We start from the raw sequence: 25,833 nt of genomic DNA on the forward strand, positions 1-25,833 counted from the left end.
CTAAATTGCATGAAAGAAATGTCAATGTTTTGCACTCTCTGGAAAGGGAAAAAAAAATGTTTCGCTCTTGCAGCAACTGAGATGATCCTAAAGACAGACTGTGCTCACTCACGTTATGCACTGAAAAACATACGACCAGCCAAAAATTGAGACTAACCAAGAACGATAACAGAATAAAAGCAATGAGGAAACTATCCTAATCATCACCCCAACCAGGGAACTTTAAAAAGGTCAGGGGGACAAACTCATATTCCCCATTTCTTCAGTAAGAGGGTAGCACTAAGAGATACAATGTCTCTCTAGCTCTTAAAGAAATGTTGTATTTGAAAGCCTCAGAATATTTAGCTTTATCCTGCGAGACCGATATTACCAAAAGTCGGAGGTATAAGGTCCTAAGTAACTTGTCCAAAGCTCTGCAAGGAGAACTAAGGCAGAACTACGAAGAGATTCCTGTTTCCCTGCTCTAAATGGTATATTCTGGGCATCTCTCTTCTCTAAGCTTCTGCTCATCTCCACTTGTGGTGCCGACCCATTCCCTCACCATTGACTGTCTCGTTGTACGGCCAGGACACGCCAGCCTGGATGAGAATTCAACGCCTTTCAGGAATGCAGGACTTTCACAAGTTAGTGAACCTGGTGTACTCGATCACAATGTTAATACGTTAAAAAAGGAATGCCAGAGCCACCGCAAGCCAGCCCATGTCAGGACAGATCTGCCGTATGCAGATGAAGCAGCAAGACGGTTGCCCACAAAGCACGTACTCAACTTGAAGTCAAAGAGATGGATCTTCTTTCAGTTACTTTTTTTTTTTTAAAGTGTCTAAAGTCCTTCCAATATCCACCAAAAGCGGATTTTTAAAGCAACTCTCCATTGACTTCAGCGCAGCGACCAGGCGTACCTGAAGGCAGACCTCCGCGTTTCAGGCTTGCAGCCTGAGTTGCCAGCTGCTCACAAAAGGGATTCCTTAGTCCAGTGGTTTTCATCCTTTTGGGGTTTGGTTCTTCCAGTGGGTGTCCAAATTCCCATACCGTGAATTTAAATCTAATGACAACAGGTTTGTTTTGCAGACTCATGGTGACGGGACATGAAAACCCTGCCACTGACTGCAGGTCGGGGCCTGTAAACCGCTGGACTAATACGATATTTCAAATTGTGCCCATAGGTTTTGCTCAGCATAATAAACAGCACAGAAAGACAAGAGACGAAAAACTAAAATAATTGCAACTGAAGCCCCTTGGGGGCCTCAAGAGGCTCCAGCAGTAACCACTTCATAGAACCAAGGAGAAATCAGGTAAAACTTAGACCCACTAAGGTCTAGCAGGTGAGCTACAAAACAGACACAGTATTACTATTTTCTAATGGAATAATACCATGCAGCAGTAACGTTGTCTTCTTGGCGAAGCTACCAATAATCCTATTTTCAAAAATAGAAAGGATTATAAAGATGGAAAGAGAAAGCCTCCGTGAGATCCATCTGTCCTCCTTTTCTCTGCCAGATGAACCTGATTTCCTCGATAGCTAGATCGAGGCTGGTTCTTGGTTGTCAAGAAAGCAGCAAATCGGTCAAGGTCAAGGCCTCCTCAGTCAAGGGCATTATGCCAAATTCATCCCTGATGTGATTCTGCTCAAAACAATCATCTTGTCTCATGGGTGAGCCTGGCTCAGCACTACTCTTTGCTCCCTTCGTCCTGAACCAGCTCGCTCTCGATTCCTCTGCGAAGATGAGTCATTTCCTTCCCTATAGCCAAGTCTGGGCAACAGCACAGCACCGATCACAAATGACTTCCTAACACTTCCACAGCTTCCAGGCAATCTCCAGATCACGTTTCTTCAATCAACCTCACAAAATCTTTTATCGCTGTGGGTATTACAGCACATGAGTAATTCAGGGCTGAACGTATATATTTAAAACCCCGAGAGCTGAGCAATGCTTCTAACGCTGTTTTACAACCCTTGTTCATTTTTATAACATCTTCTGCCTCTGTACAAGAAAACTTCATCAAGACATGCTGCCCTAACAGTAATTTGTCTGTGTTCCTCTACGTCTTGCGTGCAACTTATTTTTCTCTCTTTAGGTCACAGCAAGGACAAAGCATTCAAATACTTCAAGGTTTATCCTACTGAGACGGTTACGGTATTGCTGTACTAACACCATTCTCCCTGCAATGCTTTTGAACTTTTGATGGTTTTCTGATAAAGGACTGCAAGGACAGTGCTTGTGCCCATGCCCAGTAGGCCAAGCACACTTCTAACTAGTATCAGCAACCAGCTTCCCATGTCGGTGAACAGTCCTTACTCAGATGAAGCCTCTCATCTAAACTCAGTCTGAATTCACGCTGAATAAGAAGATAACTTCAAGCAGTCGCACCGTAAAAGTGCTAAGAAAGAGATGCCTCACTGGATGGGTGTAAGATCAGTCCACATCACCCTATCAATTCAATTGGAAAAAAAAATGCAGAAAAAAGGGAATAGGTTCTACGACTATGTGGGGTGTAATACCTGAACAGCCCTTGCTAACGGGTGAAGTAATATTGCTCAGGACATACAGCTATTAGTTCTGCTTTCTCAGTCATTCCAGATGCTGCTCAGTGGTATTTCAGGAAGAGATCACAATACACCTGCAGCTTTACTTACAGGACCCTGGTTTTTTGTCAGCAACCCTTAACTCATGTTCTGCCAAACTGACCCACACCTTTTCAAGTACTCCAACGGGAAGAGAAACATTTTCTTGCATTAGTGGCGGTGTGACATACCCTTCACTTGCTCCTCTTTTTCCATATAATGCACTTTTGAGCATTATATGATGAAGTTGATTTGCCAGGTTTAGAAATCAACAGATGGTGATGGCTGTAGAGCTGAGCTGCAACATACCCATGCACCTCTCGATAGACATACAGATACGTGTACACCGACAATCAACATGGATAAGATGGCAAACATATTCGATCCTCAGTGAGATGGTTTTAGAGTAAATCACTGACATACTCACAGAGCTGGTCAAGGATCATACCTTCTATGGTAATGGCTTGATCTCCTCTCCTCTCCTGAGTCAGGGCTGCTGCACTGTGGTGGTAAAGGTCTGCTCTGCTTTTCGCTGACCCTAATCTGTTCACCAGCTAAAGAGAATCATGCAGTACTGAATAAAATGCAGGATGGTTTTATACGATACAACTCTTCTATACGATACTGCAGCTAAGTTAGGAAATTCATTGCAACTCTCAGCAGAAAGGGAGGAAGACGTGACCCCAAAACCTAAGCTAGGGTCTGAATGAAGACGTTGCTGCTCAGTGGAGTTCATTATAATGCTTTAGCACAAATGACCCGTGCACAGACAAGTTACAGCACATAGGCTAACCTACAGTTACTTGCAGGTCGCTCTGCAGCCTGTGGCTCTGCCCTGAGGTGGCTCTGTCTCCACCAACAGACACATATTCCTATCATCTGCCATTTAAATGGTAGTCAAACAGGGGTTTTTGTTTATCAGCCATTTGTCCACCAAGTCTTATTCAGCCCAGGAAATAAGGGATTTGGGGATCTTAGCTTACCACAAATGCAAAGTAATGTAATTTTGCTAAACTTTTAGTAGAAGTCATTAAATTATATCAGATTACCTAGCAATTTATGCAGAATAACTGAAGCTGCTGTGAGCTAAGAGCCATTTACCATCGTTCAGCTGACCCATGATAAGTTCATAAATTATGGTCAACTGTTATTATACCTGAGCCCTGAGAGCTTGTTCGTATTTTATTACAATGAATGCATAACTTGTGACTAACTTTTAAAAGATTTTTTTGTATTACATTTAAAATATTTTAATCTCTTAGATGCTTCCAGGTATACTTTTTAAATAAACAGGAATTCCAGTGGTTTTCACTTGTATTGAAACCTAATTTTTTCTTTGGGGTTTGGATGCTTTCTTTGCAGCAGCATGAATCTGTTCTTAATTTAAAAATGGTCCAGAAACAAAACTTCATGTCCAATTGCTCCTAAACTTTGCACAGAGGTAGCCCTAGAGGTCTGGATCTGTCTTTAAGCTCCAGAATAAGCTGTTCTTATTTGAACAACCAAAATCTCAGATCAGAATATTCTGAAGCTTTGGGATGATCACAGACCAGGCCCACTTCAGGAGAACCTCACTTTTATGATGAGCTTTTCTGACATGACATGCAACAACAATTAATCAGCCACTAATCTCATACAATCTCTCCAAGGAAAAGGAATTCTCCTATTTATGACATGTCAGACAGCAGATCTTTACATCTCTTTGAACTTACTTCACATTCATAGTATCCCATATCTTCCCTGTCAGGGTTCTTGATCACCAGGACTAACATGCCACTCCGTGGTTCACTGAAAGTCTGGTATTTACATGTGTCCAACAGCTGCGCACCATCTTTGTACCACCTGCATGGGGAAAATACTGAATGTAAACCAGGAGAAAATATGCAGTGTCAAGGAGTCCCCAGCTCACTCATCCACCTATCAGGCCAGTAGGCAAACATCTCAAGAGTCAACCATTAGAGAAAAGTCTGGATCCCACATTGGCTTTAATTTCCTGGCAGACAGAGCTACAGATAGATCACACATGGATACTTGTACTCATCAGGCCTATGAGATACCGCTCAAGAAATCTCATTAGCCAATGCAGGGAGCAGTGGTCCCAATCCCGAGAAGCTATATTGAGCTTTTTATCTGAATACCCCAGACTGGTTGCTGATAGAATCAACTCAAGTGTAGGGCAGGGAACATGAAGGATTCATAAAATGTTGTCAAGGCATTAGATCTGATACAGTCCTATATCAGGTATTTTCTGTAGGTGTTTCTTTTCAGGTGCTTGCTGGAATAAATTGCATGAGAATGCCAAGAATGTTGGGACCAGGAAAAGCCAGGATTGGGATGGGGACAAGCTGGAGGACACAGAGATGAAGGGTTCATAACCTTGAAGGACAGGGCAGGAGACTGTTCTGACCACCGAAAATGGGAAAAGAGAATTTGTTCCAAAGCGACTTCTAAAGAACTGACCTGATTTGAGGCCTAGGTGCTCCTTCAATAGTACAGGTAAACTGAGCATCTTCGCCGTCAATGTAATAAGCATTTCTAACCTTGTTCACAAACCGTGGTGGCACTGCAAAGCAAGGATAAATGTAGCCAACAGCTGGAACTATGACAACACCCTGACAGATGCAAGGGATGTGTCCCTGACCAGATAATTCTTCCACACAAGACCCTAAAGACCCCATTTTCTAGGAACAATTCACTACTGTACCATCAAAGAACTTTCTCAAGGGAGTATACTGCATATATTATACCGAACTTCTTCATTGCCTTAATATTCATGTTTAGGGGATTACATAACAGACCCCTTGGAAACAATGCATCTGTGCAGGATTTTACCTTGAACAAGGATCTTTCCTAACGTACTGGTACTTCCAGCAGGACTGGAAGCAAAGCACATGTACTGTCCTGAGTCACTGCCTGCTAGGTTGTCCAAGATCAGTGTGCACGAACCATCAGGATCTTCTATTATAATGTGATGGGGATCCACCTCCACTGGCTTCCCATCTTAAAGACACAGGGGGAAAAAAAAAAGTCTTAGTAAATAGTTTGGTATCAATTACGTTTTCTCCCTAGGAATTGCATCCAGCTCTTTTGTCAGAGGTCCAAGAGCTGTATTTGTTTTCTGCAGCTGAACCTGGTAGTTGAGCAACGAGCTCATCCTCCTCCAGCTCTCTGCAGTACATCCTGTGAACAAAGCACTGCTCCAAGTCACACTCTGCTCTGTTGGGGGATCTCATTCATCATCAATCCTCATTTAAAAATGAAACTCTCCCAAAGTATGTGCTGTGCAGTTGAAGCTCTTACTTGCTACCAAGTGCAGTAAAAGAAACACTTATAAAGAGACTGCAAGCACGCAGAACATATTTTTACGAGGTGTGAACTTATTGCAAAGCTGTTTCCCCTGCAATATAGTTACGCTGAGAAAAGGAATGTGTCCACAGAGCTGCCTGTGTTATCGCATAGAAGGGTCCGAGCTAGTGTAACAAGTTACTCATTTCCAAGAAGTTGTTTAACTGCAACAAGATGTGGCTTCGTAGGGACTTATCTGCAAACCTGAAAAGCAGGGTACATTAAGTCACAGGCAGGTCCATGCTACTGCAGCTTGGTTGCCTAGTAGCTAACTTCTTTAAAGCCAGACTCAGGTGTCTCCCAGTGATCAGCTTACAGATTATCCACTGACAACTTCACAAAGAGCAATATGCACAGAGCACAGTCTTGGAATACGCATTTCGTGGCAATATGACTTGCTGCTTATACCTTTATACCAGCAGACGGATGGCTTGGGAGCTCCTGTAACTTTGCAAGCCAGCTTGACTGTCTCTCCCAGCTCAGCTGTACAGTCTGCCAGTTCTTCCTCAAAGTCCGGCGGTACTGAAACATCAGAATAAGCATGTCAGGCCTGAGGAGGGGGCTCCGTCCACAGAATGCCTATTGCAAAATAAAGTAACAATAGGCAGAATTTTTGCAGAACTGTGAGGTTCAGAATGGGAACCAGAAAAGAAAATTTTAGCAAGTAATGACTTTCAAGGTGACGTGCTGTTCTTGCTTATTTGAGAATAAGTTGAGCCTGCCAAAAGTTGCTTGTTGGCTTTAGAGATGGGACGTAAAAATCCTGGATTTGTTGCTGATCTGGAAGTATTTTAGGCCATGATTTTAATAAGCACATCCATTATTCAGACACCACACAGCTGTCACAGTTAAGTTAATTCCCCAGTTAATGTGCACCGCTGATAACGAAACCAATATTCTGTTGCTCTGTATGCAGCAAAGTCTATGCTTTGTTAAGAGACTTTTGATTTATTCCTACCACAAGAAGCTATGTAAAATTATTTTGATAGTCTTCCTAATTAGAACACCACACTAAGAGCTTAAAAATAAACTGCCCAGACTTGTTTTCAGTGCATATACACCAAAACCAGATCTGTTTCAGATTTCTAAGAAGCCAGATTGACTTATGCAGTAAAGGACATAATTTCTAGCTCCTATCTGGACAATATGGATTTAATATCCTCCTGATAAATTCTGCGGACACAAAATTGGCGTAGTATTAAATGACAGTGAGGATGAAGCAGCCTGGATGACAAAATAAAAATCCAAAGCAAAGCCCTGTGTCCCGATAAAACAATGTAAGCCAGAACTCTGGAATGGAGGACTCAATACCCAACAAAATCACACTGGTACCAGTAGGTCTCTGGGTCAGGTCTCGGGACTCTTCCCACTGGAGTCTGATGCTTTTCATGGAGTGGGACTGTGGTTTTGTCCCCAAATTCTGTCGTCAGTTACCCTTCTGCAATCCCTGCCAGATCAAATGCCTCTCTAGTGACAACTCTGCAATTTGTTAAAACTTCTAAAACACACTGTTGTCCTATGCTGACAAAGGTGCCTGCCCCAGCTCAGGTGAAGCAGCTACGATCGTTCCACCTGAAGCACACTTGCTGCCTAGTCATGCGAGTTGTTATTTATGGCAGTCTGTGATGTGACTGAAGGAAAACCTCTAACCCTAGTTTAGTTTTTGAGGTGGCAGATGACCCTAGAAGGTTCTCTCCCTCCTAGCAACAAAATCGCCTTCCTGAGTCAGGGAGACATCCCCAAGGCAGCACTGGGAGGTTCACGCCATCTCGGGCTGTACTCACTCCAGACAGGCTGACTGATCCGCTCCTGGATGCCACAGATTTCCTTCACCCAGGAATTCTTGATGTTCACTGTACGCGCCTGAAGGAGGTACTTGCGGACTGAGTCTTCTCGTTCGTGCCAGATTTCAAATGCCCGGTCATCTCCTTCCACAAAGTCATTCACGTCTATGTTGTTCAGCTGTGTAACAACAGGAGCATAAGAACGTCAACACCTTTTTTTTTTTTCTTTTTACTTAGAGATGATTTTTGGCCACTACCTCACTCCCCACAGTAATCCCAGAGTTCAGGAAAGTTCAGATCTGGACCTAGTCTTTGTGGACCACAACCACCTTCAATAAAAGTTTAAAATGGAAATAATTATTTGACACCAGCAAGTCTCCTACTTCCAGAATATATTCCCTTCAGTGGACTTGAGTCACGCGTAAGTCCCATTAAAGTTATATTAGATGCTCCAACAGCAAAAGGGGAAATAGTGATAATTTACACTGCTTTTAAAGATTCTTCAGACTGCACGAGCGATGCAAAGTGGCAGTGGCCGAAGAGCAATCAGGATTTCTTTGCAATCCTTTTTCCAGTACACCTGGCTTTCCGAATAGCAAATAGACATTCTCCCATTTTCCGTCTGGGAGTAATTATCACATTTCAGGAAAACAACAGCCAGAATTAAAGGGTATTCCAAGAGCACAGCGCTGTTGGGCTGACATCAGCACCAAGGAACACCACAGTCGGGCACTACATGAAAAGAAATTACACAGCAGTTGCACTCTGGACAAAGCGTCCTTTTTTGCAGGGGGGACGGGAGGAACAGCCTGTGAATATCAGTGATGACAGTGGTAAGTATTTTTAGAAGGCCCTGACTGGGGCTAGGTCCAGAAATCCACCTTTTGTTTTGTTTTGTTTTAACTGGAGCTGAGCATCTAATGCCCTAGGGAAACTCTATGTGCAATTTCGTACAGTCTTAATCTGGGCCCTGAATTTTTGAAGATGAGTTGGTCGCATTGATTTCTAAACAGGAATTGGCTTCAGGAAAGGACGTAACCAGCAGAGAGGAGCTAGTGGAAATGTAGCATATAATTGAAACAACGTTTTCTCCAGTTTACTACCAACCCTACAGACTGCGAATACCAAAGATCTACAAACTCTAGCAAATGCTATAGACAGCACCCCAACCAAAATTCACATCAATTTCATGTAATTAATTAACACACTTTAGTTGTAAACTCATTGCTGCACAGTAAAAATCTGCCTGGGCTTCTGATGATGTCTGACATGTTTCCAACAGTGCTAACTGAGGGATTTGGGGACAGACAGAGATTTTACTTGCGCTTCACAGGCTTTCAGAAACAAAGACATAGTTTGAAAGAATTAGTGAAATGTTCTAGTTTTAGATGACCAGAAGCTGGACATAAAAGTCCTCAATGACAGAGAGATGCTCTAGGTGAGGAGGTAAGGAACAGACCTTCATTATGTTCTTGAAGATGTAACTGTACGTGTCTGTTTTCGTGTCCCGCTTTGGTTTGCAGATCACTATATAATTCTTGAAGAGGAAGACATGTCTTTTGTGTCCTTTCCAAGCCATTCTGGCTCCTGGAGCTCCTTCCCACACAATGAAGTGGCCCTGATGGGAAAAAGAAGGAAGACCGCTTAGCCATAACTGGAATAATTACCGCGGTGGCTCACCATCATCTTCCAGCCAACAGATAACAAATGTTTACTGTTACATCCTCATCTTAAGCACTTTATTTTCATTACAACACAGCAGATTGTTTCTAATGCTAAGGGTGATGCATGAGACTGACAGCACTGAGACATGGGCACACAGTGGTCATCACTACATTGGCCTTTAAATGATATTCTTTCCTGTCAGATAAATACAGAACTCAAGTCCAGTTGTCTCAGGTAGGCAGACTCCTCCAGTACTGATACTAACGGATAATTTATACTGAAAATGCCTAGTGAGCATCTAACTCCTCAGCAATCAACACAAAAAACCCCACTGATGCCAGTAAGCTCAGGAGTTGGACCATGTACCTGGCCCATAAGGGGAGAGAAGGGGCAATAAATAAAATGCTTAAAAATCACATATGGACCAAACCAAATCTCCTCCTGTCGGGTGAGTGGCTCGCAAAGGCAAATAACTACATTATGTGTGAAGTGGCCCATAAGCTCTGGTACTTCAAAACTTCATCAAACCAGTAGGCCCATCTCTCACATGCACAGGGATGTGTCACATATTGAACAATAAAAAAGGCAATAAGGAAATACTCTGTTCAGATATAATTCATAAAGGAGCTTCTTTTAGGACCAAAGGCTACTTGGAAATTACTGAAGGCACATGCAGCAATAAAACGGAGTGAGAAATTCCAAGTACCTGTCGGATAGGTTCACCAAGGCTTTCCAAGGTCCCTGGATAATTCTCAATGAGCGAGACATGGAGGTTGTTTTCCGCTCTTCGGGTGAGTGCAGATACAATGGCATAAGCCTGCTCCAGCAAGGCACAGTTTTGGCTATTTCTTGCTTTGTTTCGGATTAATTCCTGTAGATGAATGAAGTCAATGTTACAGGGCAGATGTTTCTTTTTAAAAAAAAGGGGCAGGGGGGAGCATTTCCTTGATACCAGAAGAGGTTCCCAGATATCAAACTGTCCTCCAGCTCTTGCATCTGAGCAACTTTTACCCCATTCTCTCACTGTGTGCTCTTTAGCTACCAAATCCTCTCTTTTCCAGCCCATTCTGGGGCCTCCCTGACTATCCATCCTAGCTTTTCCCTGCACCAATTGATAATGAACAAAGACAAAGCTGAAGCATATACCAGACACGCTTCAGTGACTGAAAAAATAAATAAATAAATAAAACCCCCAAAGCAATCCTAAATGTATCTATTGTATTTGTCTTGCCCTTACCCTGCCGATGATACGAGGCATGCAACTCATGTGGCAGTGCTAAAAACACAATAGATATTTGGTAAAATTAAGAAAGGATGGAAAAAATAGGAAACGGCATTATTTCTTCTCACATTTGTTCCTACTGTCCTCTCTCAGCAATGGCGACATGGGAAGCTCCCATGCTCGCTCTCATTTCCAAGAGACCATTAGCTTTGGTGTTTGTGCTCAGGGGCAGGGGTTCAAAATTAGAAAATTAATTTGAACCTTCTTCAAATGATCCAAGTTAGAACACGTAACAATTTTGGCACTTTTCCAATATTTGGATATCCTAATGCTATTTCCCATGAAAAATACTATAAAAATGTTATTTTGAAAAATGTTTTTTTGTGGTACGGGCCAGAACCTGAAACTGTAGGACAGATGAAAGCTGTGAGAGGTGAAACAGTTCATGACGGTAAAATGGTGTAAAGCTTTTCAGAAAACAGAACTTTGTCTAATCTTACCATAACGTGTATATGAAATACAAGGAGGGAACTGCTAAGTCAGTATCTTACAGTCTGGAAATTGCTTATTTTTATAACAGATCTGTTGCTGAGTGTGTAGCAATTTCTCCTTGTTATGGATATATACATACATACATATATATATATATATATATATACATGGGTGTATATGTATGCACATATCCATACCTACGTGTATAAACATTTTATGTGTATGTGCATTTGCACGCGCACATGTACATATATTTAAAGATCATTCGGATAAAGCTTGTTGATCTTTATGGAGTTGGAAACTGTGAACCTCTCCCTGAATTCATATTTACAGAACGCTTTAGAGATCACCATCACTGGTCAAAATTACAGTCCTTCTCACTCAAGCATCTTTCAAGCGGAGTTACAACAGGATGAATGCAGAGAATATGAAAGGAGAATGAAGTCTTCTTCCTCAGAGGCTACACCAAGCAGAACATAAGCCTATTAGATAAAAGGGTGTAACAAAAGCTCCTACCTTGATAATAGTCTGATACTGCTGGATCCTATTTATGGGTTTTTCCAGGTAGTGCTGCAGTGGTGGGACAAGTGGCTGCGAAGGATCTTCCGTAGCTAAAATTTCCTCTGTGTATCTCTAAAGAAATATATACAAGAATGAGGAAAGATTGAGATAAAGTTTTAGAGAAACTAAAATTTAGAGTTTGACTTTTTTATATGACTAATAGCATTTCCTCAAGTTCCTATATTTAATATAACTTTCATCATATACTGTTAACAGTGACATAATCATGTACATATTCATATCTATATAATCTTTATAATATTCATAAGGACATACTGATTGTGTCTACTAGGAAGAGCTAGACAGTAAATACAAAACTACTGTATTTGACAATGATTTCCCATGAAAATATTTAATAATCCTCTTTGGGATCATATTTGAATTAATGCCTATATTTCACGATACAGTGGGTTATCGGATGCACGTTCGGTAGGTACTTGGGCTACTGTTTTACCTTGTAGAAATCCTGGACAGCTTTGCTGACAACAACTGACTCAGCCTGTATCCGCCCCACCAGGTACTGGATGTACTTATCAAACTCTGCCTCGTGCTTAATAAAGCACATGGCCACGTCATCATCAGTGTCACATTTCTGCAAGTCTCGGAGGTAGACACTGCAGAGGGGAAAAAAAAGACCTCTGAGGATCAGGTGATGGAATAAGGCTAGCACACCGTTCCAGCAGCCAGACTTTTAAACCAGGCAATCTCAGGTTAATACAGATTAAAGGAAGGACTGAGGGAATGAAGGATATTGCCGTGTTTAACACTTCTCAATTAAATTCACTCAAAAGGGTAAGAAATAAGCAGGACATGAGAAGTCTTGAAGCCCTGGGGACTCTTACAGGAGTCCCAGCCCTGTGCTCTGACTTAAGCAATGCCATCATATCTCATCCTAAAATGCCCATCGACTCTTTTACACCCCAAAACTGTCAGTGCTCCACATCCTTTATAGCCTCCATAGTTACTGTAGCTCTGACACCAGGTACAGAAGCTATCCTTCTGTCTCAAATGAAGGGATGCCCACCTGGAATGGAAACGAGCAATATCATCGATGTTTCTGAAGATGGTGGATTTCTGACTGGAAACAGCTCCTGGGACGTTGCGACAGGTCTCAGTGTACTTGAGGTGATGAGTCTGGAAGAACTGTAAATCTTGAATGTAATCCTCTTCTGAGATCAGCAACTCCTGAATAACAATGCTGAAGGGGAGACAAACAGGTGATAAGAAAGCGCAGAACAATCAGCACAATTATTTTTGACATGTCTCTAAAACAGAGATGAACATTTGGTCAGAGGACTCCTTTGAGTAGGTTGACTAGATCTCCCTGGACTATAAAGGGATTTTAGACACTCTGCTTACAGATAGGCACCTACATTACAGACATCTACAGCTGGGCCAGATGAAACTGAGTGCGAGCAACAGGAGGACCTGTGCAGAGTAGACAGCAGCAACTTAGATGGCACGTTATGGAACCAGCAAGATGTTACAGAGGCAAATATCTCTATGACAGCACACTCAGTAGCGCGCTGCACTGCAAGGGAGTAATACACAGCTGAGCAATACAAGTTTGTAGCTGGTCTTCCTAGAGCACTTCCACTCCCTCTTTAGACATCGTGCTCAAATCCAGAGCATCCCAAAGTACAGAGGTACTTAAAAGAGACAACACAAGTTTAAGATTTTTGTGAAATCGGAGAGCCTCCAGAAGGACATCACGGAAAATCCTCCTTTCAAGCCCACCTTCCAGTATGATTTCAATTGGCTGAAATTTTTCCAAGCTGAAATCACTGGCAAAGCAAAAGTTGCGAGAATCAAGTGAGGGAAAAGGGAGATGGCAGGCCTCAGTGATACAGAAAGGGTGACTCAGGCGGGACCTAGACACCAACATTCATGTTAGTTCAAACAGCAGCAAGGCTAAGCGGCGCCTGTACAATCCGACAAGTGCTTACGTCAGCTTCCTTTTGTATTCATCTTCAGAAACGCATTCTCCAGGGAATTCGGGAGCTTCTGTTGATCCCCACTCTGGTGACAACTACAATACAAGAGAAAGGACATGTTATTCTTCTCGGTTAACAGTGCTTTTGCCAATACGCACAGAGGAATATCCCTCAAAGACCCCTAATCCCTCAGCAATCCCTAATGCAGCAGTGTGAAACTTCTTTCTTGCTTGCTGGAGACTGATTAGGTCTTTCAAGCCCAGGCACCCCTCCACACACACAAAAACATAGTCTAATCAAAACATGAAAAAGCCCCATCATGTTACAGACCCCTTCAATGACCTCCTCACCCTTCACTTCAGTTTAGAGGGATGGCTCTAAACTGCAGGAGAAAGAAGCAATTTTACATGAAAAATAAACATAGGACGATCAATTACCTTTAATTTCTTGTCCAGATAAGCTGGAGATACCCAGCCCTGTCGGGAGGGGCTCGATTTTGTGGGTTTAGTCCTGACTAGCCACTTCAGTGGATGAGCTGAATCAAGGACTTCCACATATTGCCCTTCCTTCAAAGTGATGGCCTCCTTGTCAGGAGCAGCAGGCACAAAGTCAGCGGTGACCATGTAGACGTCAAAGATCTGCACGCATGAAATGACAGTTATTTTGAGCTCTGAAAAGGGAATACAATACCATATCGCCTTCAGAACCTAAGTGTGCTCATCTGCGTTTAATGTTTTATTCTCCAACCCTTGTACGGCAGAGAATCACTGTTTACTTTTTACAAGGTGGCAAACTAAGTCTCAGAAAGGCTCTGGACATATTTTCAAAACATTCTGCAGTATCTTGGATTTACATCATGAAACAGTGAATTTTGCTCCCAAGTCAAAACAAACAGTGGTCCTGAAAATGTCAGAATAGGTCAACATTGCTAAAGGTTTAATTTTTTTAAAAAAACTGTTTGAAATGAACACCTAAAAAAGTTCAGATTTCCACCAAATAGTCATTTTTCACAGGAACAACTTCTCAATAAAATTCTTCTGACAAACTCTATCTGAGGCTGCAGAAAATCAAGCTCTGACTTTCTGAAGCTAAGCCATGAAAAAAAGAAACAACTGCTGAATAATGGCTCTGTTTTGACCATATTGACTTGAACAATTTGTTCAAGATCACATAGTGAGCATCAGAATCTTGTTCTCCAGTGCTAGGTCTGTGCTCTGTATCACAGGGCCCATACTTAAATACCAGTCTCTACTAAAGTGAGATAGATCCCATAAAGTAGGATGGAGATCCTTAAAACACAAGCGATCGAGCATTCTAAATAACTGTTTTTCCTGGTATCAAACTGGTCCATAAAGATAACATACCTCCCCTCGGGAATCCCCATCTTCAGATTCAGAGGAGGACTCCTGAGCAACCGATGAAGGCCTGGATCGACCATGGCGAGGAGATGCAGAGGGAGTTTTGGATTCATCGTCACTATCTGCACCTGGTACTCGAAGTGTGGCTGAAAAGCAGAGCGACAGGGAAGTGTGAAATGCAGCTCTTGTATTTGAACATGAGTCAGGTCTATACTAACTTTTAATTTAATAAAATTAAATATTTGCTGAGAAGAGCACTTGCAGCATTTAGTGCAATTGCCTATCGATATTTAGGACTGCATAAACAATTAGAATGCTTTAATGCATGAGGTTACATGCTTATCGCAGTAAAAATATCTGTACAAGAGGTATGACTTCATCTTTGCTTCAAGATAAAATCCTACTACAAGAGAATCAATCTACCACATACAAAACAAACCAGAATTTTTCATTTTAATTTAACAAATCATTAGTTTACTGCACAGCTATACACACAGTTTTCAGCCTGGACTTGATTTTAAAATCCCATTGTGAACTACAACTCAAATTAAGATGGGGAAAGCCTGCAAAGCAGGATTGCTTTCAGATTCAGCAGTGATGCATTAACTTAACAACTCGAAACACCCAAGATGCACAAAACACACTTCCATTTTTACAGTTGCCCTCCACCTCAAGTTCACATTTACTCCTGCTTATTTAATTAAATACTATATGTTTAAAAAGAACATTAGCCTTGTCAGTTTATTTTAAGAGCTATTTTTTTTAGTTCAAAATTGTGGATGAAGATGTAGCAGCTTGGACAGGTTCTGGCTAAAAATTCTCAGACCTAAACATTCACAAATACTTATGCAGGATGACTGTCTCAGAACCCGCTTCACAAATCTCACTGATATTTAAAGATCAAATGAAACCTAAAAAGAGCTTGCATCATTTTCTGTATTACTTCAATTGCATTTGCCAGGTCACTTACCTTGACTTATTTTTGCAGATACCATTTCTGAGATACGGGAGGTGAGTTTCTGGAAGAACTCTTCTGTCCCAACATCGGCTAAGGAAACAGGGCTTTGGGGTACACCTTCTTTACCAGCTACACCATCAAGATCTCCTGGGAAAGAAAGAACTTTCTATTAAGCATGCAATACTTCACTGAAAAGTCAGCTTCTTTAAATAACAAAAGCTTCTCTAGAAGCAAAGTCTAATTTTCTTCACTTCTCCTGCTTCTAAACCTGTGTTTGCTCATATTTCCTCCAAATAATTCACCCCTGAACAGAGACCAGTCCTGAAAAGTTCCAATATTTCAGGAACTTATAAGAGGAAAAAGAACAAAAATAGGTGGTGATAATGAAATATGTAGACCATCCGAGCTGCAGATATGGAAGGTAGGAGTAGTTCATATAAAATAGCTTCTCTTACCTATTCTTGCTTCAGAGGGATGAACAGCTCTGGAAAAAGGAAAAAAAAGAGTAAAGCAGGATTAGAAGTTAAAATGAAAAATCATGGCAATTTGGGTGGGATTTATGACCTTTAAAAATTATTTATTTATATCAGGCCTTTAAGGAAATAGCATCTGAGGTTTTTTTTGTTTTTTTGTTTTTTTTTTTTTTAAACTTTCAGAGAAGGATTAGGACATCTGAGCTTGTTTACGTGAAGAAACTACTACAAAGTCAGCAAGGGTATAAATTTTCACAGTACAAGCTATCTGCCCTAAATCTCTGCACAATGCTGTCAGTACACAGGAAGCACGAGGAAGCTCACTCCACTTTCACAAAGCAATAAATTACATATCTCCAAATATGCCTAATAAAGGCCAGGTACATCCATGTGCGAGATTGCAGTGGAAGAGCTGATTTCACACTGGAGCTTTCTTCATAGCAAATTCCCTGTGCAGACAGTCCCCCAAATCAGCCATAAAACTCAAATGTTAACAGGCAAGCTTGATGCTGTAATAAATAACGTTTCGGTTGAAAGCTACCAAGTTTTATCAAGATTGTAGCAAACAGAACATTTGTAGAGTAATATCAGCTATAAACCCTTGGTAAGTACAGACTAGTGCCAATTAGGCCAAGTAGGACTAATTTCCTCTGGTTTTCACTTAAGATCCTTTTGTAGGCAATGGAGAGAGAGAGATGGACACCTCCAGAGAGCAAGCAGACCCTTAGGAAGGGAAATTCATCCTCTGGGAGTGCCCATCGCTCTCCATTGGCTCCAGAAGTCCGGTCAAGTCTTTTAGGCTGGATATATTCTAGAAGTGAAAGTGTGCTTAAGTGGATCCCACTCTTCAGAACGTGCTTCAAGCTGGGCAGACAAACACTTACCCCAGGGTGGTCATTATGGCTTCTGATACCATCACGTGCTCCTGGGTCAGAACTTCAGCCTCTTTCACTGCAAGGTCAGGGTTTATCGTTAGAGGACAGAAAACAAAGAGTATTTTTTTATGTATTTACTGTGGGGCACATTTTCTAGACATGGGTTCCTGGAAATACCAGAGTAGTGAAGCTGTCCTGCTAGCAGCTCCTGACCCAGGGCACAAACTCCCACTCATATGATGCAAACACACTTCGTTCCCCTCCCTGTCCATACAGATGCATTTCTCCACCCTGCTAGGTTACGATTTGTGTCATTTCCTTATCAGTCACATTTATTTTTCTCTTAGCCACTGCATGAAAGGCAACGCAGAAAATGTGCTTCTACTGCAAGAGAGACTTACCATCTGCAACTTCTAGGGTGGCAGTGCAGATGGACTGGCCAGCCTTGTTGGTAGCAATGTATGTGTACAGCCCACTGTATTTCTTTTTAACATCCAACAGGATTAGACTGTGATGCATGTTTGAACTGGCGAGTTTATACCCAGGAGCGTTGGGTTTGATCCAAAGGATGTCTTCCTGAGACTCTTCTTTCAGCCAAGTGATAGTTGGCAGTGGATATCCTAAAGGAAAACGAATACAAGGAGCTCTAATTTTCCTAACAGTGTTACTCCTTTCTTACAAGCCTCAAGAGCCATGCTGTAACGAACGCTGCTTTTGACCTGTTTTGTGATCCTTTTACAGCAGTAACAGTCGCAATATACAATGAAGGAACACATACCTTTCTACAGCACACTCCTCTAAGGACATTAAAGCACTGTATAAAACCAGTTAACCAACATATCTTCGTAAGACTAGTAACTATTATTATGCCTGTTTTTATAGATAGGAAAATGGAAGTGAAGTTGAGTTGGATGCTTTGCTATGAGGCACACGAAGTCTCTTACAAAGTCGGGACTAGCGCCCCGGACTTCAGATTCAATACGCTAGATCAAGTTACAGTGAATTGGCCCAAAGAGAGACAAGAATGCGTCATGAAACTATGCCATTTAATTGTTATGTAGCTAGACCACTTACCTTCAACTTTTACAGAAAATGTGATGCTTGCACCTTTCTTAACCTTTTTATTAGTAAATCTTTCCAGGAACCTTGGTGGTATCAGCTGCTCATGGGCATCTGAAAACGACATTATTGGTGAAACATGGTTACACCTTCTGTGTGAGTTAAGACTACCTGAAAAATTTCTAGGGGTTCTGTTACCATCTGCTATGGAGCCTCTCACCTGTTTCTGGTGGTTCTTCTTTCTCATCAGGTCCTGTGAAACAGGGAAGAAAGACAAAATTACAAATATGTTTCTGTCCATGAGTTTCAAAGAAAAAAACGTGATTCCAGGGGATTACTAACCGCAGGACACACTGCACAGAAATATTAGTTCTGTTAAAATGTTATGCTTTTTCTAAAGTATATTTATGAATAAAAATACCAAGAATAGTCATATAGCATGGGAATGGATTTTGTTTCAGTTTTCCATTACTAATATTACACACGCTTACAAAGATAATTTTCATAAACTACAACTCACCCCTACCAAGCTCACCTAATTAGTAATTCCAGAAGAATTATGCTAATAAATACAAATACACATAATCATCTCTGCAAACACCTACTTCCACAACTCTCAAAATTTGTTAGTATTGCTGCAGTGTCTTACTGGAACAGCCACAAGTTCGATTCGCAGAAGGCCCTCAGTTTTAGTAAAATTAACTGTTAAAGTTGGTGAAGTTAGGCAGGAATGAAATCTGTGTACTTGAGACCACAATCAGGCCTTGGAGAAGCGACATGTCTAACCTTAGGGGTACACTGTAAACTTACAGGTGAACTAAGAATAAGATACATCATGTTTTAACCACAGACTTCCTCATCTCCCTTGACTTACATTGGTAGGCTTTTTCAAGAACAACCACCATATAAAACAGAGTGAGTCATTGGAATAAAGATAATCAGGAGCCAGGACATGCCAAAAAAATCTACCTTTGACTACCAGCCTGGCTGATGAATATGCGGAACCAGCAGAGTTAATGACAAATATTGAGTATTGGCCAGCATCAGCCTTGGCGACATTGAGAATTTCCAGGGAGTGGAATTCTCTTTTATCAATCTTCAGGATACGGTCCGAGGCACTTAGTGGCTGTCCATCTTTGAACCAATAGAGGCGAGGCTCTGGGTACCCTGCAGGCAGCAATTACAGATGCAGAGAACGGAACGTATTAGCAGTGACCATTTTGGAACATCTCCACCCAACCACATGCTTCAGAACAGTCGAGGAAACCTCAGATCTGCCCAGTGCTATCGTTTTGAGGGTTCGCCCCGTTAGAAATCACTGCCAAATTTATTCAATTCTATTTGTTTGTTGAAGGTTTTTTTCCTTTCTCTTCATTTTCTGACACTCCCTGTACTTGCTGCATATCCAAATACCTTCCAGGTTCGAAAGGTAATGCTCAGGCCCGATTTGCAACATACACAAAGCCAAACACTGAAATCCCTAGCGAAGCAAAATGTGGACCTAAGTCACCCTTGGTTTGTATCACAACTTCAACACCCGCTCCAAGGACACTGAAGGCAAAACAGCTCTCGCCATTTTAATAGGCAGCAATAGGAAAAGCAGGAGAATCCCTACCTCTCCCTACCACTGAGAGCAGAAAGAAGTTTTTGCAGTTTTTAGCCTGTAGCAGCGACTCCCTCATAACAGGGTAAGACAATGCTGCAGAGAGGGAAGATGAGTCTAGGACTCATCACTAGTTCCTAGCCCAGGACTGTTTCATTTATTAAAGTGAATAAAGAGATATTCTCGCTTTTTCATTCCTTATTGCTTCTGCATAACTAGTGTGCTCAGAGAATTACAGGACTCAGTTTTCAGCAACATATGCCTGTAATTATGCCTGCAGATATGGGCACAAAATAGGCCACTTTATCTGCCTATGTCCGCTGCAGAACCCAAGGTTCATCAGCACATACATCATCTTCTAGCTGGCTTATGCAAAAATGGTGCAAGATGAACAGACTGGGAGCACAACTGTGGAAGAGCACATAAGAAAACCTTGTCCAGCACTTCGCTCCGACAGCAAACCTGGAACAACACAAAGTGTTGTGGCCTCCCCTCACCTTTCACTTTCAGGTGAAATTTTGCCAAAGATGCTCCAGGTGCCACGTGAATATCATGAAGCTCATCGAGGATCTGAGGCAGTTGCTCCTCTTCAGTGGTAGACTCCTCCTGCTCGCGGCTAAGAAGCAATTAGAGGTAGAAAGAAGAAAGTCACCGAGACAGCAAAGGGTTAAGGAAATCAGGATCACCTATTTCAGGTTAATTCATTCTGTGCGTTTTGTCATCACAACAGCACATGCAGTACTATATATCATTAAAAGCAGTGGAGAAATCCCCAGGCTCGCTTGAAAGCAGCAGGGCAAATTAGCCCATGATAAATGTCCAGCTGCAGTAGTTACTCTAACTGGAATCTCATCTCATCTGACTGTTCCTTATTACATTAAACTGGCCCTGCCAGGTACAGCAAAAACAGACTCAGTATTTCCACGCAGAAAGCAACATTACAGAAATATATTGATCTTACCGAGTCAGAAGTTACAAAGAACTAGACTTAGATTTACCTTGAAATATACTCTTTGGCACTGTAGTAGGAGGAAGTCTCTGTTGCATCTGCTGCTGTCTCATAGTCAGTGCTGGTCACTGTTAAAGAGAAAAAATATTTTAGATAATCTGAAGTTTGAAATTATTTCATCTTATAATAATTACAGCAATTAGAGCTAACAGTTTCCAAACTCGGAGGAATAGTTTTTGCTGATCTCCCTTATTAAAAATCCATTATTTCACCTACACAACCATTGCACCATGGCGGTGTTTCCAAAGGTAGCTAACTATCGCTCCTTTCAAGATCCAACACGGATGCTTCAGGAGATAGTCAGAAGGGCTTCCTAAGGGGAACATCCAGGCCACCTTCTCTGTCGCCTCTCTGGTGTTCAGAGCCTCAGAGAAATCCCAGCGAACTGGGTATGGTCTATAGTAAGATGTTTCTCTGACCTTTAGGAATAACTGGGCTCTGCTCTGCAACTGAGCAGCTCACCCATACTAGTGACATCCACGTTGTCCTTATAATTAACACTTGTACCATCATTATCATTTTATTAACACATTTACAATATCCTAGCAGAAACATTTTAAAAAGTAGCTTGATAGCACTTCCATATTTCTTCATTTTGCTTGTAGAAACTGTTCAGTCAGCCAATCCAGAATAATATATGCTCTTTAGTAAAAGGGCATCCACAGCACTCTAAGAACCAGACTCAGTTGAAAAGCTGCATTTCTGGTGCAAAGAAAATTTTGGAGGCTTTTCCCCCCCATTTGTTGGGGGGAACCCAAGAGGTTCATTTTTAAAAAAAATGTAAATAGCATTTTTCTTAAAAAATATTTATCCCCCTCTAAGCATGACCCCTTCCCTCTGGCTTTCCTACAGTTATTTTGAGACTTACAGTCCACTCGAAGCTCAGCTTTGGTTGAAGCAACACCCATGTTGTTTTCAGCAAGACAACGGTAAACACCCATGTCAGCAGGGACCACAGCCGTGATGATCAGCTGATGGCACCCTTCCTGGTCCTCGCTGATCATGTAATGGTCATTTTCTTCAATTGCTTTCCCATCCTTGAACCAGCGAACCGTGGGGAGAGGTTTGCCAATGACAATACAGTCAAAGCTGACTGGATATCCGTCTTGGACCTCTTGGTTTTGAAGCTCAGTCATGAACATGGGCGCTAAATCCAGGGTAGTTAGGGGAGAAGAAAGGAAAAATTGGGTTGCGTTAGATGTATTTTAGGAGCGCTTCTGCCCAGTGCCAGAAGACTTCTGCTTCGCGGGTTTTTAAATAACAGAGTGATATCTTTTCTCCATGACAATAAAGGTCAAGTAGAAACTCCCTGACAAACACTAAGAAAAAATTCCCCTGGACTGCCAAAAGTATTGAAATCTCACAGCTGCAAACTATATATCACCTCAGTTCTTCCCCTTGACAAAATGTCTTTTGTCCCTCTTTAAGGGCTGTTCTGAAAACTGTTTAATTAACTTAAGTATAGCAATAAAAGCATTTATAGCTATATTATTATAATAGTGGAAATTGCTACTACAAAAGCATCTTTACAGAAAAGTGAGAATTTTGCAACCCCCTGCTCCAGCACTGACTTCCCTCCTCTCCCCAAAAATGAAAAAGAAAGAAAAATTTCATCTATTTTTTCAAAAGTGCAAAGATTTCCAGAAAATATCTGCATGAAATGAAAAACAAAGGTTTAAGTTATTCACAAGTAAAAAAATAACATCCTGACCTGCTCCAGATACCTTTTTCAAAGAAAGAACGAGCTTGCTTTACTCACCTGTATCAGAAGTCAGTAAAGGTGGGGGAGGTCTTGCTACTGGTGGTACAAACTTCCCGACGGCGGGTGGTGTTGCTTTCCCAATACGCAATTCCATTTTTTTAGGGCCTTGTTCCAAAATGTCAATTTCCACGGGGATTCCCAGGGCACCAAACATCTCTCTGAATCGAGTGGCTGCAGTTTTTGCCTCAGACAAGATTTCAAACTTGATGTAGATGTACTGGTCATCCTCACGATACGTCTGATGGTCCACCACCTCTACGTCCCCTTCATCTGCACTGACAAAGAGCTCTTCCTCCACGTCAGATATCTCCGTTGAGATCTTGGCCTTGAAGAGTCTGTGAAGTCTCCTTCCTGCTTTACGGAAAGCATCATCCAGCTCACTGCCAGACGAGCTCTCAGTCTCACTGTCAGTGGTATGTTTAACTTGCTTCTCTTTACGAATAAGTTGAGGTTCCTGACTGCCGATCGTCACCTTAGCACTGTGTGAAACTTTGCCAAATTTATTAGATGCCTCGCAGGTGTATTTACCCGCATCTTTCATATCCAGGCCAGTGATAATCAAAGAGCAGGTCCCATCACTGTAATTGTCTATGTGATAGTAGCGACCATCTGAAAGCTCTTCCCCGTCTTTCAGCCAACAGACTTTCATGTCACTTTTGCTGTGGGCCACACACTCAAGGTGGAGAGTGCTTCCAGGCTCACCAGAGAAATCTTTGAAGGTCTCAGCAAACACTGGGCACTCCTGTTGCTTCATCTCCTTCCTGACTTTGTAGCCTTTGAAAGCAGCCTGGATCTTTACAGCTGCCTTGGTCATGGAAGGATCATCTAAATCCGTTATTTCTGGTTCAGCTGGCTTAGCAGCTGGGACCGCCACAGCAGTCTCCACACTGGATTTCTCCCACTGCTTCCATAACTTGCCTGTGGAGCCCGATTGAACCTTGCTAGCAACGCTGACACTTGTCTTCCCAGCTTTCTTGAGGTAGTTGACTAGTGAAGGAGTCCCAGCTCTAGACTCATCATCTGAACTTGTGAAAGAGAAATCTGCTTCTCCAGTCCTAGCCAGCTCGTCACATGTGGAGTATTCCTCTGAGTAATAGTGAGACATCTCTGCTTCTTCCTTCTTCAGTTCCTGAAGTTTCTCATCCTCTTCAGGCACCTCGCTGATGGGATCCAAGGTGGGCTCCCAGCTCATCCAGCGTTTCTTGGCCAGAGCTTCCCACAGCAGGTGAAGGTCTCCCTCCTGAGCAGCCTCAGGGGGAAAGCTGGGCTGGACATGTCCATCCACCAGCTCTTCCGGTTGGCTTGCGCTGGGTGCTTCCCTGGCGATCTCTTTTAGCAATGCTACAGTAGGAACTGAGGAGAATTAGATTGGTGAGATGTTAAAAGACAAAGTCTATGATTAAGCCCTGAGAAAGCACATGGAAATATCATACTAAAGTCTCGACAGAAGAATATCAGTGGCACTTAATTAAACATTAAGTTGGGAACAAAATATAAATTTAATATACTGGAACAGGTTGCTCGGAGAGGTTGTGGAGTCTCCACCTTTGGAGACATTCAAAACCCTACTGTACAAGGTCCTGAGCAACCTGCTCTAGCTGACTCTGCTTTGAGCAGGTGGGTTGGACTAGGCTATCCAGAGATGACCCTTCTTCCAACCTCAACTATCTTAGGATTCTATGCATGTACATAAAATATGGCCAAACAGCAACATTTTTTTTCTTCCTCATGCATTTGAACCCAGTAAACCAAATTCTGTCACTCTTTATGTTCATGTCTAATTCCATTTCTTATATGCAGTCATAGTCCAAAACTGTAAGCTATCCAGCATTTGGCTAGACTCATGTTTTGAAAACAAGAGCTTGCAATTTGGCCTTGGAAAACCCACGGAAGTGCACAAGCTATAAGGCGAGGCAGAGAAGTGAATGGAGTTCCATGTCTTTTCCCTCATTCTACTCTACACATCTGCCCAGGGCTGCAGAAAAATATTTCAATTTCAAAGACATAAACAAACACTATTTTTTAATCTCCTGATGAGTTCTCAGTTTTACTAATGCCTCCAGGGAAATGCGATGTTGATTGTGTATTGTCTGAATTACCACATAGTAAAGTTTTTGATCTCTAAAGCCTCTGCGTAAAAAAACAGTGGCTTTGTCCTTTCTGTTGCAGCTGTCTTTTATTTGTGAAATACATAAACACTCTCATGGAGAACAATAGAAGCAAAGTGCCAAAGCTTTTGCTAAAAATAATAATCATCCAGCCCAAAAGAGTATGATTCACACTTGGATATGGAAAATAACACACACAACTAGATTAACACTGAGAGTCTTTCAATGGGAGACCTCAATAAGTTCTTGATCTCAAGTGAGGGCACGACAGAAATACACAGATTTTTGCTTTTGTTTTTTAAGAAATCTACCCATCACTGTTTCTTCCTCAGGTATCTTAATCTGCCCATGCATTTTAACCAATTAAACTCATTTTGTAAAGAATGAACAAACAGCTGCATTCACAATCTATCCAGTACTGTCAGGTCTTTCTCTTCATAGTGAGATTAGTGTGATTCACTTAACCTAACTGTAGCCAACTAAAAACCAGACATTTAGTATAAGCCAATTTTCTTGGTTCCTTTTGTAGCCAAAGGAGAAAGAAGATCTAGCGTGTAGAAAAAGATGTATAACTGCAAGTGTCTCCCACGAGCTCGCACCTATGCTCCTGTTGCAATTGCTGAGTATCTAGTTAGGACAGTCAGTGGAGCACGGAAAGCAATTCAGCTCACCCTATTTTAAAGTTAGACAGGGCTCCACTGACTGTCTTGAACAGTTCTCCACTGGTTGTAATGGGAGCTGAGACATCCATCTCACATGGAAACATCTGCCTGGAGATACCTATGCTCAAATGTCTAAGTCTGACTCACTCTCTGGGACACAGTGAGTTGCCTAAACATCAGGGGGGGAAAAACATTGCCTCCCAGTGAGCTTATAGTAATAATGATCTAGTGATCATTATTAAGCTTACGGAAACAAAGAGCTATACAAAACAATCGTAGTGATTAGTTTTGGTCAGAGTTCAGCCCAGTGCATTATAAAAAGACTGTATTATTCCAACTTAACGTAATTTTCTCTCTTCTTTCAAAGTTTTGTTTTTATTCTAAGCTACGAAGTGTTGAG

At 41.8% G+C, this 25,833-nt stretch overlaps 1 protein-coding gene across 1 annotated transcript in view; it reads right to left on the reverse strand.

The window, feature by feature from the left end:
• Nucleotides 1–25,833, reverse strand: part of LOC136991342 (obscurin-like) — a 148,807-nt gene that overhangs the window by 41,750 nt on the left and 81,224 nt on the right. Inside the window, exons 54-78 of the mRNA XM_067292208.1 lie at nt 22,661–24,016; nt 21,770–22,048; nt 20,891–20,969; nt 20,390–20,508; nt 19,259–19,456; nt 18,510–18,542; nt 18,305–18,403; nt 17,632–17,850; nt 17,240–17,306; nt 16,338–16,366; nt 15,895–16,029; nt 14,931–15,070; nt 14,004–14,204; nt 13,579–13,661; nt 12,657–12,830; nt 12,087–12,246; nt 11,588–11,704; nt 10,064–10,228; nt 9,152–9,310; nt 7,693–7,870; nt 6,317–6,430; nt 5,396–5,563; nt 5,024–5,126; nt 4,276–4,405; nt 3,012–3,117 (exon numbers count right to left, since the gene is read on the reverse strand). Coding sequence (XP_067148309.1) covers nt 3,012–3,117; nt 4,276–4,405; nt 5,024–5,126; nt 5,396–5,563; nt 6,317–6,430; nt 7,693–7,870; nt 9,152–9,310; nt 10,064–10,228; nt 11,588–11,704; nt 12,087–12,246; nt 12,657–12,830; nt 13,579–13,661; nt 14,004–14,204; nt 14,931–15,070; nt 15,895–16,029; nt 16,338–16,366; nt 17,240–17,306; nt 17,632–17,850; nt 18,305–18,403; nt 18,510–18,542; nt 19,259–19,456; nt 20,390–20,508; nt 20,891–20,969; nt 21,770–22,048; nt 22,661–24,016 — 4,611 coding nt within the window. The remainder of the gene's footprint in view (nt 1–3,011; nt 3,118–4,275; nt 4,406–5,023; nt 5,127–5,395; nt 5,564–6,316; nt 6,431–7,692; nt 7,871–9,151; nt 9,311–10,063; nt 10,229–11,587; nt 11,705–12,086; nt 12,247–12,656; nt 12,831–13,578; nt 13,662–14,003; nt 14,205–14,930; nt 15,071–15,894; nt 16,030–16,337; nt 16,367–17,239; nt 17,307–17,631; nt 17,851–18,304; nt 18,404–18,509; nt 18,543–19,258; nt 19,457–20,389; nt 20,509–20,890; nt 20,970–21,769; nt 22,049–22,660; nt 24,017–25,833) is intronic.

Source organism: Apteryx mantelli, chromosome 2, assembly GCF_036417845.1.
Source record: "Apteryx mantelli isolate bAptMan1 chromosome 2, bAptMan1.hap1, whole genome shotgun sequence".
NCBI classification, from domain to species: domain Eukaryota; kingdom Metazoa; phylum Chordata; class Aves; order Apterygiformes; family Apterygidae; genus Apteryx; species Apteryx mantelli.